At 39.9% G+C, this 13710-nt stretch overlaps 1 protein-coding gene across 6 annotated transcripts in view; it reads left to right on the forward strand.

Moving 5' to 3' along the window:
• Window positions 1–13710, forward strand: part of arhgef3 (Rho guanine nucleotide exchange factor (GEF) 3) — a 45546-nt gene that overhangs the window by 2844 nt on the left and 28992 nt on the right. For all 6 annotated transcript variants that reach the window (XM_041981173.1, XM_041981162.1, XM_041981164.1 and 3 more), the window contains exon 2: window positions 11408–11474. In XM_041981173.1, coding sequence (XP_041837107.1) covers window positions 11408–11474 — 67 coding nt within the window. The remainder of the gene's footprint in view (window positions 1–11407; window positions 11475–13710) is intronic.

Genomic DNA, 13710 nt, shown 5'->3' on the forward strand with positions numbered 1-13710 from the left:
TTTTGGTCCAGATTTACAGTGTGAAGGGATTTTTAATCACATGACATGTTGCGATTAATCAAAGCAAAATGTCTCTTTCCTTTAAAAGAAGATGGCTATATAAAGAAAATGCAGTAATTTAGGTTTACAAACACTACATCTGGATCGCCAACCTGTGACTCTGGAGCCGCAAGTGGCTCTCTGGACCTTCCACAATGCCTCTAAATACATGGCTAAAATATTTTTTTAAATCTTTCCTGTCATTAGGTTGGAAACCAGGGACTTTTTTTTTTTTACTTTACATCATTTTCCACAAATACCTATATCTCTTGGAATTAAAAGTCTATCTATCCTCTTTTTTTTTATAAAGGTTTTATCTATATATTAAGAATGGAAATAAAAATGTGGTTCTTCAAAAATAACAAATATCCTATGGTGGCTCTTCATTAAATATATATATATATTAAATTGCCTTTTTTAAAAGTCTCGTAACATTTGCATATCTAAAGGAGTTTTATTTAGCTGGCTGAGGAAAAATGGCTGTTTGGATTGTAAAGGCTGCAGACCCCTGCACTAAACACAACAGGTTTATCAGCAGTTTTCTCTTTAAACACCAACAGTTAAAATATTTCTTCATATATATTTATAAAATCAAATATTTATGACAAAGAAGGATGAAATGTTCAGGATTTACTAACTAAAAGGTAAAAAGTCAGCAGGATGAGTTTAAAGCTGTAAAGCTGCTTCCTTCTAAACACAGAAGGAACAATATGTGATGAATATCGGCATCAGGTGAACAGACAGAAAGCAGGATGAGAATCTCACAGCTTCTAGATGGTGAGGAGAGAGAAATATTCACAATATTCACAATAACTTCCATCCATGCACCTTTAGTCCTTCATTATCCAGATTTCTGACCTATAATATTTCTGACCTTTCATTCTTAGCTTAACTGTTTAGCTTAACACCTCTGCACCTGCAACCTCTGCAGCTCAGTGAAACCATTTCTATCACCATTAAACACATTTAAGACAACAATAATTAAAAGACCAGGTACTCAAGTCCGAAAAATATGTAAAACAAGTTATGGCTCCACCCAACGCATTAACATGGACAAATGACTCCTCTACTGAAAGCTCACATCTCACAGAATCCAAAGCTGGAAATTTCATCTCGCTATGACCAATATTCACTGAACCAGAGGCAGAAGAAGGCCCGATTTATGCTTTATGTTTGTAAAAGTCAGAAAACATGTCTTACCTTTGCTGTCTTGCCTAAATTAAAACCACATTTATTGAAATAATAATAATAAATAAATAAACCTTACTGTGGTGGAGGAGTTCACTCATCCTGACGATCCTAGGAGCTATGTTGTTGGGGGGGCTATATGCCCCTGGTAGGATCACCCATGGCAAACAGGTCTCTAGGGGAAAGACCAGACAAAGCGCAGCTCAATAGACCTCTATGATAATAAAAATGATGGATCCAGGTTTCCCTTGCTTGGACATGGGTCACTGGGGTCCCCCTTTGGAGGTGGAGCACGGAGGCAAGTGCCTGATGGCCGGACCTTTTCCTATAGGGCCTGGTCGGGCTCAGCTTGATAGGGTGACATGCCCCCCCCCTTGTCACCGATTCTCTTCATAAATTTTATGGACAGAATTTCCAGGCGCAGCCGAGGTGTTTAGGGATCCGGTTTGTTGACCTCAGAATTGGGACTCTGCTCTTTGCTGATGATGTGGTTCTGTTGGCTTCATCAGACTGTGATCTTCAGCTCTCGCTGGAGTGATTTGGAGCCCATTGTGAAGCGACTGGGATGAGAATCGGCACCTCCAAGTCTGAGACCATGGTCCTCAGCCAGAAAAGGGTGGAGTGCTTTCTCCGAGTCGGGAATGAGGTCCTGCCCCAAGTGGAGGAGTTATCTGAACTACTTACCACTGTCTTGGTCTCTTCTTTACTCCTGTTTTTTATCTTTATTTGGTCAGTGACAGATAGATAACTTGTCACTTTTATAAACCTGCTCTACGCACTGCTACTTGCAGCAAGACAGAGAGGTGGAGGTGGGGCCCCTTTAGGGAGTACCACTGTAATTGCACACACTCCACATTGTCACTGCTCTGTCTTGATTCAAAGTTAGTTGGCCCTTAGGGGCCCCCTTCTGGCTCGTGGCCCCAAGCATTTGCCTGGTTTGCATGTTGGCAAGCATTCTTCTGGGTGGATGGGTGGGTTCTGGTGCAGTGAGGAAGACAAGAGTTGAGCATTTGGCTGGTCTTGGGAACAAAGGTCATTCTCTTCCTCTGTGTCCTGAAGCATGGACAGCGGAGTCAGCGTCCCAAGGGGAGCCACTCAGACTCAGGGAACAGAATGTAGGAGATGTCATGGAGAATCTTGGATGCAGTGCTCACACAGTTTGCTGCTCACACGGGGATGAAAGTGCTCTGACCAGGAGTCCAACAATCCTGGAGCAGATTTATAAGTAGGTATCTTGGTAAATAGTATTTTTTCATGTAGATTCCATATACAGGTGTGTGGACAATTGTTTTGCACCTACAGTCTGCGTTTTAATAATAAAAACATCACATTTCTACCCTGGATTTGAATGTTCAGATAAAAAAGATGCCAGTATCAATGGCATGAAGCCTAATAGCATTTCATACTAAAAAAGGTAATCTTTCAGCATTTTCTTGTACAGATCTGTCAAGTTTAAAACTTCATAGCAATCTTTGTTAAAGATTAGATACAGATTTTTAACTTTCATTCAGCACCAATAACAATTTATTTATATAAAGAAATAGTAAATAGCTTGTTTATCCTAGAACAAAGTCAACCACCGTATGTGTGATGCAATTTGGCCTGCTTTTTTGTGTGTCTGCCCCTGCATTGCTGAAGTAAAAATCCTTTCTACCACCTGTCATCTACTGTGCTTCAGAAGCTCTTGCCAAAAACAATACTTCTGGGTAAATATATGCTTGTATTAACCATGGACTGGTAGTTTCCTTCTCATCACCTGAACGATAAACAAACACTACAAGAGAGATGGTACTGGCGACCTAAAAGCCGATCAGCTGATTACTGTCAGCTGTCATGATTCAAAGAAGGGGAGACGGAGAAGAAGAGCAGACACAGAGAAGACCAGAGAGCCACTAAACTGGCCACGTTTGTGCACAACGCAGGAAATCACCTTGGGAGGTGTTTCCCATTGTGACCTAGGGGTCTCCAGTCCATATTCTGCACAGATGTTTCTGGACATTATGCCGGCTACTTGGTTATATCGTTCCATATATTTTTTGCCTGGCAGTATCTTGCACCCTGCTGTGAGGTGTTGGATTGTTTCAGGGGCCTCTTTGCACAGCCTGCACCTGAGGTCCTGCCTGGTGTGGTAGATCTGGGCCTCAGTTGCCCTGGTACTCAAGGCTTGCTCCTGTGCTTCCATGATTAGCGCCCTTTGTGCTGTCTTTCAATCCAGCCTTTTCTTGTCATTGGTAGGACTTGTTCATATCCGCCACTTTGGCTATCTGTCGGTGGTACATCCCACCCAGGGGCTTGTCTTCCCATGATGCTTCCTCCATTTCATTCTCCTCTAAGATCAATGCCCGAGACACTCACTCAGTGCTTCATCCCTTGGGGCCATCTTCCTGATGTATTCATGGAGCTTGGATGTTTTACCGTGGATAGTGGCCCTGATGCTTGCTAGTCCTTGGCCTTCCTTTTTTCGCTTAGTTTATAGCCTCTGGACACAGGATTTGGAACCCTCCATACATGGTGAACATCTGTGGTCTGAACTTCCTTCTTTGGTCAGCTTATTATCCAGACAGGATATCTGATCACTGGTAGGGCATAGCTGTTAAAAAAATAAAGTCTCTGTTCTGTAAACAAAACAAAATAAAATTAAACATGGTGCTCAGACAGGGAAAACCGGCAAAACTGCCAGTTAGTTCCATTGTATTAAAAAAAAATAGAAAAAGAAAATACTGTGCATTGTTGCTGTTTGTGAAGCTGAAATATCTCTCCTCATCACTGCGTGTCAGATTGATCTATGAGCAGTGAGTGAACAGAGTGCTGCTGCGACGCTGTGCTTTTTCACATAAACTGGGACACCCGCCCAAAAGTAATGCGGCCCACTGGGAATCCTCTCGAACCTCTCGATTGCTCCTGATGTGTATTTCAATGTAAGAAATCTGAGGTTTAGCGCGAGAGCGTGATAAGCCACTCAGATGCGCGAGTCTCACGGCCAATTCATGATAGTTGGCATCCCTGTAAAACAAATGCGGCATACCGGCTCGCACAGGTTAAGTGGTTCACCACAGTCTCGTGCTGCAACATGCTGCTGTCAAGTATGACAAGAGAGAGATCACTCTGCAAGAAACGAGTGTTCAGTAGAGATACTCCATAATGAAACCTATTGTCATACACAGTCTATGGTAAAGTAAGATAGGAAAAAAAAGGAAAATTTTCGTGCCAAACTCATCGCGCCCATTTTTTCTTACCGTGCAATTAATTGACTTATTGCTTATCACAGCAGGCCTACAGAGCAATAACTACACTAAATAAAATCTGAACGTTTTCTTGGAAAACAACATTTCCAGTGCAGTATCAAGGCATTGTGCAATATCTGCAGAATGTTAATGTTTGCGTGTGTGATGTTTTTTTTTTTTTTAGTATCTACTTTAGTATTGTTTTATTTACTTATTGTTCAACAACTGAAAGATTGGCATTTTCTTAATTTCATTGTACCTGTGCAATGACAATAAAGACCTTGAACTTGAACCTTGAACTGAGTCATAGGCTTTCTGGTAATCAATCTAGGCAGTGCACAGGTTAGTGTCTGGTTTTGCTGTCCTGGGCGACAGTTCTGTCAACCAGCAACTGGTGTTTGGCTCCTTTGCCACTTTACCAATGCCTTTCTGTGTCTGTGTCATGTATTGATTCATGTGCCCACTTATTTTAGTCGTTATGATGTCCGACAAGAGAGACAGATTATCGACCAATACTTAGATGGGATTGTTCACTTCGGGGGATCTTTTCAGTGTGAGGACTGTCTGTCCCTCGGTCAACCATTCAGGGTGGGTCCCGTCCCTCAGCAGTTAAACAACAGATGGAGTGGACAGGTGAGACAAGAGAGGTGAATGCAGCCAAACACACCTCTGTCCTGCTCTGCAAGTAGCTTTCTGACTCAAGTCTGTGGCATGAAGACAAATATTTTAGAAGACTTGTTTTAAGCTTAAGGTGATGATTAAGAGAAGAAGGGTTCAGATTTGGGTGAGCGTCAAGGTAGCAACTACTAAGTGAATGTCAGTCAGTGTAGGTGTCCTCTGAAGTTTTGGAAATGTGTGGGTGTGGGTGTGAGTGCATTCAGGGTGGGATGATTTGTACTGCAACTCCCAGGAATGAATGAGTCACTGACATTTAAACACTTACAGTACTTAAACACACAATGCAGAGCACCTTTTTTGGTCTGTTTGTTGGTTTCTGGTTTTCTAATAAAAAAAAACAAAAAAAACATTCAGATGTCCTGTGATCATCTGCCAGCAACAATAGCTCATTCTGAGTCCTAAGATCCACCTTTATTCTTCCAGTTAACCCTCTTTAGTGCATGTCCAATTTTATTGTTTGGTGTCCTGTGTAATAAACTGGTACCAAATTATTAACACCACAAAAAGTTACAAGAAAGTAGCGTTCACCGACTAAACTCCTATTATGAATTTTAGACATACAAGTCCAAATAATTGTTTTACAGCTGTTCCTAATTTTCCTAACAGCAGCAGTGTGTTGTTGATTTTTTTCCTCTGCCATTTATATGGTGATTTTTTTTCATAAACCAAATCCACGTAAAGTGGGAGAGATAGTGCATCTGGGTCTGTTTATGATGATCACATACAGAGCTGTACAACAGCTACAACTAAAATCCAGTGTTAATTAAATGTATACATTGGCAGTAAAAATGAGAAAGTACCTAATCAGACCAGTATTTGGTGTAAGTAGTTTTTCTTTTTAGGAACTTGTTACAGTTCTTTAGTGGATTGTCTCAGTTTTTTGTCTCGTGTAATCTCACACTGACTCCATAATGGTGCAGGACTCCTTGTTCTTCTTGTTGTGTCTGAAGATAGTGATCTTTGAAACTCTGGGTGTATGTTTGGACTTGCCCTGCTGCAGAGTAAATTTGAACTGATCAGACGCCTCCCTGTGGTGATACATAATAAATGTAGGAATGAACATCTGAGTTACATATAACCTGGTGTGTATTCATGAAACCATTATGCACGATGCACAAAGCTGAAAAAAGCTTAAATCTGGTTCTTTATGAGCAATGTTTAAATTCTATCATCTTGTCATTTAATGGTTCTGGATTTTTATTTATGTCTAGTGATGAACCACAGATCATTCTTAAAGTCTATGTAAAACAGTAATAAATATGTCCTGAGAGTGTGACATTATAGTAAAATTGCACCATTCATACCCAATAATGGAAAGTCTGGCTCTTTTCAAAGATTGTTTCCTTAGAAGATCTGGCTATTTTGACCTGCAGATGGCTCTTCTTTTATGGTGCATTCACACCAGGATTGTCTGCTAGACTTGGTTTGATTTGGGACTCAGTTCAGTTGAGGGGTGCAATATTCTTCTGGACCGCGATTGCATTCACACTGCACCTCTTAAACGAATCACACCTTTTCAATAATGTGTTTGACTCTCTGCCAGAGGCGGCTCTGCTCCAAGATTTACTGAAGGAGAAGCCAAGACACGAAGAAAAAAAAATTGTATATGTGGAACTGCATCAGATCCTAGCAGTTTTTCGGTTTTTCAGAATTCTCTTAGAACTTTTACAGAATTCTTCCATGTCTAATTGTGAGCCAGCTGCACGGTGGTGTGGTGGTTAGCACCGCAGCCTCACAGCAAGAAGGTCGCCGGTTCGAATCTCAGCTGGGGGGAGGTTCGAACCTTGAGGGTGGTGGCCTTTCTGTGTGGAGTTTGCATGTTCTCCCTGTGTATGCGTGGGTTCTCTCCGGATTCTCCGGCTTCCTCCCACCGTCCAAAGACATGCATGTTAGGTTAATTGGACACTCTAAAATTCTCCCTGTGCGTGTGAATGGTTGTTTGTCTCTATCTGTGTTGGCCCTGCGACAGACTGGTGACCTGTCCAGGGTGTACCCTGCCTCTCACCTGTTAAAATGCTGGGATAGGCTCCAGCTCACCCGCGACCCGAAATGGAATAAGCGGTTAAGATAATGGATGGAGGATTCAAATCAAAAAGGCTGGTGTGAATGCGCCCTTAGTATCACACAGAGCTTCTATTTTAGCTTAATTTGGCAATTACAGATGCTCTGTATGTTGGTAACAATTTACTATTTAATACTTAATCAGACCTTTCAATTTTGAGTGTCCAAAATCAGTGCTGCAGGCTTTGGATGTTTCCTGCTGCAGCACACATAAATCAGAGTAATGGGTCAACATGTTTAGGCAGGACTTGACAATAAGCAGTTGAAGACAGCCATTTAATTTGAATTAGGTGTGTTGGAGGAGGGAAACATCTAAAACTTGCAGGACTGTGGTCCTTGAGGACCGGAGCTGGACACCCATGCTTTAATTTAACAACTGAACTCATAATCACAGCAAACAAATCAAAAATTAAAAAGTCAAAATCTTAACATTATGACACTTTAGATTCATTAATATCTAATGTTTTTCCCCCAACACACCTGTATTTAAATCCAGTAATGCTGTGTAATGGCCTGTATCACTATAATGCTTATCCTTTGTGAATCTTCTCCTCCTTCTTTCACATAATGGTATGATCCTAGTTTTTCCTCACATGTGACTGGCTACATGGGGTGCCAATCAAAATATAAAGTCATGAAAACTCAGACCAGCAGACTCACCCCCAATTTCCACTGGGTGCTGGGTTCGGACCTCTGTGGCACATCAATCCACACTGGGAGCATGTCAGGTGTGGCGCGCCCATGAATGCAGTCCGCCTAGCTGGATCCATGAGATCAAAAAATCACAGGAGAATTGGAGAATCTTGTGATCGTCATCCATGACAAAAAAAAAAACACACTTAGACACCCTGACCGATTAATGACGTAATGTTTACATGGTTCAGCAAGCGCAAATCTGCATTGGGGCTTTTATTTTGAAAATTACCAGAGGTTTTTACACTACTCCCGTGTCTAATTTCCTGTCTGCCCCTATCTGAACTGCTGAGTTTGATGCGTTTGGACGCTTGCTCCATCAAAAATAGACTAAATGTTTAGCGAAGAGCTTCTGGGACGCTTCTGACACGCTTCTGACACGCCTGGTATGAACCAAACCATTGACTTAAATGGGCGTAATGCAGCACACACGCACCTGGTGGAAATTGGGGGTCAAACACATCTTCTTCCTCATGGCTGTAAAGAGAAAACATGACCCCCTCCCCCCATCACACAACCAATAATAAAGACTGTGCAATAATAAAGACTGCTGTCCTGACTAATCTTCACACTCTCAATAATCTTACACACCTTTCAGCTTGCACATTTAATTTTAATATTGTACAATGGCTTGAGTATTTATTTATTTACATTCATGTGGCTGTTTGAAATTGATAAATTTCAGTCCGGCTTCCGACCTCATCACAGCACTGAAACAGCTCTGGTCCAAGTGTTAAATGACATTAGGTTGAATACTGATTCTGGTCAAGTATCAGTCCTGGTTTTGTTGGATCTCAGTGCTGCATTTGATACTGTAGATCACAGAATCCTGTCGGCAGCTATGAATCTGAGCGAGTGGCCATAACTTGTGGAGTCCCCCAGGGGTCAGTCCTTGGACCTCTTCTGTTCAACTTGTATATGCTCCCTTTGGGTCAAATATTACAGAACTATAGCATTAATTATCAAAGTTATGCTGATGATAATCAACTTTATGTGTGTCTGTCACCAGATGACTGCAGTACAATAGACTTATTGTGTCAGTGTCTGGAGCAAATAAACACCTGGATGAGGGAGAATTTTCTACAATTAAATGAAGACTAAACTGAGATTATTCTGTTTGGTAGCAAAGAGAAGAGGGTCAGCATCTGTAAACATCTGGAGGCTCGGGCTCTTAAAATCACCGACCAAGCTTGTAACCTTGGAGTGTTGATAGACTCAGACCTGACTTTCAGCAGCCACATCAAAGCTGTCACTAAGACAGCTTTTTACCAGCTCAGAAACATCAATAGAATTAAAAGTTTAGTCTCCCAGAAAGACCAAGAGAAAATCATCCATGCATTCATCTGCAGTAGGCTGGATACTGTAATGGTCTTTTAACAGGACTTCCTTAAAAGAACATTAAACATCTGCAGCTCATCCAAAACGCTGCTGCTAGAGTTTTAACCAGAACTAAGAGATCTGAACACATCATACCAGTTTTGAAATCTTTACACTGGCTTCCAGTCAGTCACAGAATAGATTTTAAAACCCTTCTGATTGTTTACAAATCCCAGAACGGTTTAGGCCCAGAATACATCTGTGATGTTCAGAGAATATAAACCTAGCAGAGCTCTTAGATCCAAAGACTCTGGTCAACTAGTCCAAACCAGAGTCCAGACTAAACATGGAGAAGCAGCATTTAGCTGTTATGCTGCAAACAAGTGGAACAAACTGCCAGTGGAAATTAAACTTTCCCCAAATGTAGACATTTTTAAATCCAGGTTAAAAACATTTCTTTTCTCATGCGCCTATGCATGAAATCTGCATGTTAACTTTTTTTTTGTTTGTTTGTTTTTAACTTATCTTGCTTTTAATCATTTTAATGTAATTTATTATTTTATTGTGATTATGTGTTGATGCCTTTTACTATTCTAAATATCTGTAATGCCTTTGTTTTATGTAAAGCACTTTGAATTGTCCTGTACATGAAATGTGCTATACAAATAAACTGCCTTGCCTTGCCTTGCCTATATATATGTACATAAGCACATTTGAAATGTGGCTGCTGCTGGTGATTGCTGTTAAACAAAGTTTCACTGTACCTGCTGTACAATGACAATAAAGCTTCTAATCTAATCTAAAAATAAAGTCCCACCCCTTCTGAAGACTTGCTCTGTGGTCTTGGTGTCCACTACAAAGAATTGTCTCTTAGAGCTGGGTCATTTGGAAACTACACATTACTATTCCTACAAGTCCAACTAAACAATATTAAACAGGCAAATGGACCTGAGTTAGTTTTTATTGAAGACAGTAAGTTTTTCTTGAATTGACAACCTAACTTTTAGAGCCTAAGCTATTCTGCAGTTTTGCAAGACAAAAGAAGCATAACATCTATGGATGTAATAGATGTGTGCCTTGATGGAATAGTTTGGTTTGTTACATGCCAATGTGATCTTTTTATCTTTTTATTTATTTATTTTTTTTTTATTTTACCTTTATTTTACCAGGTATTTTTGAAAACCAATTCTCATGTGCAAACATGACCTGGCCATGACTGATCTCTTGTTATTATCAGAGGTATTGAGGGGGAGTAATATATCTACTAAATCAAGCTGTCATGAAAATTTTCACCACCAGTTTGGGATTAATAAAGTATTCAGTTCAGTTTTAAATAAATAAATCAAATTTTGCCTGGTATATGTACAAGCCAGAGAATGCACAAAAACAGTTGGGGCTAAACTTGCCATTTTGGGTGTTTCCTGAGGTGATGGGGGGCAGGAAACAGAATAGGACTATTTTCAGTCTCAGTAATATGTATCTCTCTGCTTAAGCTTCGATCTGTGTTTCACTCAAGCTAACTTCCTTTTTCCTCTCTGCTGTTTGTCTGTTCTTTTGTAGGTATGCCCAAAAAACTTGCTGTTTCACATCCTCATCTCTGTCAGATTAGTTTTGGGGACTTGTTCTTTGTATTTAGCTGGATGATAAATATACTTGCAGTTTCACATGAAATATATACAATAGATTAACAATCATATGTATAATATTTATCATATAACATTCTTTTTTCTGTCTAGTTAAGCTACATAAAACTCTTACCTTCTAGTTGAAAATCATTATTAAACATTTTACCCCATATAGGGATTGCTTACCGGTCCAGTCACCAAATAAACCACTGGGTGGAGCCCTTATCACACACAAACATAAGTTTGGTAGCTATTTCTTTTTTAGTTCAGCAATACTTTGTTATGAGTTACACCTCTCAGGCTGCCCATGAACCCCCCCCCCCCCCCCCCCCCAACCTCTTCTGTATGATTCTATTGTAGAGAATAGCATTAGCATTAAAATCTTACAGAAGAAGGGGAGATGCTGCTTGCTCCTGGTGCAGGAGTTTCACATTCATGAGAGGAACATCATTTTCTGTGCTCTAAGCTTGTTGTTTGCATGTGTCCAATGAATGATAAATTAATCCTGTTTCTCTTTTCTTCTCCTACCATTCTCCTTTCTTCAATCCCTCCTCCTTTCTCCATCTTCTTTCGTTCCCTTAGGTCAAAGCTGCAGAGGAAAACTTCCTCCTTCTCTCTTCTGTCTCTTGATGGCTGGTCCCTCAGGGGGGTAAGAAAAAGTTTTGATTTTGCAAACCTGTCCCTTTAGATTAAAGTTGGATTCATGCTAGCGTCTGTATGATCGCATAAGGCCGGAGTAGCTGACATTGGTGAATCTTTTTTATTTTTTTTTTTAAACAATCTAAACAACTATATATATATATATATATATATATATATATATATATATATATATATATATATATATATATATATATAATCATATTGCTAACATAAGGCTTTGCATTTTACAGCTTTAGAATTAGTGCAAAATTTTAAAGAGCCCAAAAAAAAGCTCAGATAGGCCCTGAGCACAGTACAATTGTGTTTCTGTTTAGCATGTATACTGGCATATATATGAAACTTAGGAAGTGAAATAAGAGTGTTAATAACATATCTTTTTCCAGGAGTTTAAATATTAAACATTCCAAATAAAATATGCTGAATATTAAGAGTGGCAGACATCCAATTTTCTCTTCAAAAGAAGATTAAGGTCACACCAAAAGGATTTACTACAAGTACAATCCCAAAAGAAGTGAGTTAGTGTTTCCCTTTCAAGGTGATAGAAAGAGCAAAGAGGTTCAGTGTTTGGAATATATTTAGCAATGACTGAATTAACTGGGTAACAGTCAGTCTTTTACAGTGATGTTGAAATCATCACTGAAGATAATTTTTAAATCAGAAAATTTTGGAAAATTTTGTTTTTAAGAGTGTCAATACAAGTGCTCAAAGTATCAAACAGCTTGATTGATGCTGGTGAAATGTGTCCTTCACTTAAGTGTAAAGTGACGGTGTCGTGTTGCAGCTTCTCTTTTCTCAATTTTGAAGTGCATTTGTCCTCGAGAAAGATTTCTTTTTTTGTAGAGTAGAATTTAGATGTAGAAAATTTAACCACAGGAATGCTAGTTAGTAGCCAAAGAATTCTGGTTGCTGATTAATGTTACTTGTGTTTAAATCACAGTAACTGCTAGCCAAGAATGCTAAGGATCCTAGTAACTAGCCCTGAAGTGCTGTCAGCTAGCCTTAAGATCCTAGCTGCTATCCAAAGGATACCATTTGGTAGCTATTAGTGCTTTCGAAGAGTGGTGGCAAAGGGATTTTAGTTGCTAGCAAAATCAGCCAGATAACTAGTAGTTTGCTGTGTGAACCATTTTTATGTTGAATGTGTAACTTGGTGACTTAAAAGGAGTGTGTTGGGTTTGTGTTGTCAAAATGAGTGTCAATTTCCTGCTCTAGTGGCATTAACCAGGTTAATACCCTTAAAGTCCTGTTGTCATGAATTTCCACCTTGAAATCATGAGGACACAAGTGGGCCATGTGGTCCCCTGGAGGGCTGCCAGTGGGTGCTAGGTGGGCCTCAAAAAAATTTGAGAGAAGTTTAGGAAAAAAAAAATCATCAGGAAGTTGGCATGACGATGTCATAATCTGTGTAGACTTGGCGGTCAACAGGCTGCTCTGCTCCTCAAGCTATTGTGTAGCTAGCTTGTGCAAAATGGACGGGTTTTTGAGAAAAAATAGACCATAAGAGCAGACCAACAACCATGCCGTGGAGGACTCTGCTGCTAAAACACGTAAGAACTCATGGCCGACTAAAATTAAAAATATGATGCAAAATATATTACGTATGGCTTTACAGCCATACAGAAAAATGGCCATGATTGCCCGAGATGTCTGTCTGGAAACCCTAGCGTTCCACTAATGTAATCTCTATCTGTCACTCACAGACACAAGACAAATGCACACACACCCACCCATACACACACACACACACACACACACACACACACACACACACACACACACACACACACACACACACTCACACACACGAGAAGTTTGATTTCTTTTGTTCTGTTATAATCTGTCAACAGTTTGTTGAAAAGTTTATTCAGTGGCAATATACAGTGCTGAACAGATGTTCATTAATAGTTTTACTATCCTAAACAAATGTAATATTATTGAATAGTGAATAAAAGTAAGAAAATGTCTCTTTATGTATTTTGTAGCATATTCTGTGAACTTGGCGGTTCCCCGCCAGAAGCTAATGGTGTTTGGGGGGCCTTGGCATAGAAGAGTTTGGGAACCCCTGCTATACACAACCTACAGCTTTGTTGTCAACCATGGTCTTCATCCTAATTTTGTTCCTCTGGCAAAACTTGAGATCACTGCTTAATGTTTTGTGGTAATTAGCAAATGTTAGCATGCTAACATGCTAAAATGGGATGAACTTTGTAAATATAGCTACC

Source organism: Melanotaenia boesemani, chromosome 3, assembly GCF_017639745.1.
Source record: "Melanotaenia boesemani isolate fMelBoe1 chromosome 3, fMelBoe1.pri, whole genome shotgun sequence".
Lineage (NCBI taxonomy): Eukaryota > Metazoa > Chordata > Actinopteri > Atheriniformes > Melanotaeniidae > Melanotaenia > Melanotaenia boesemani.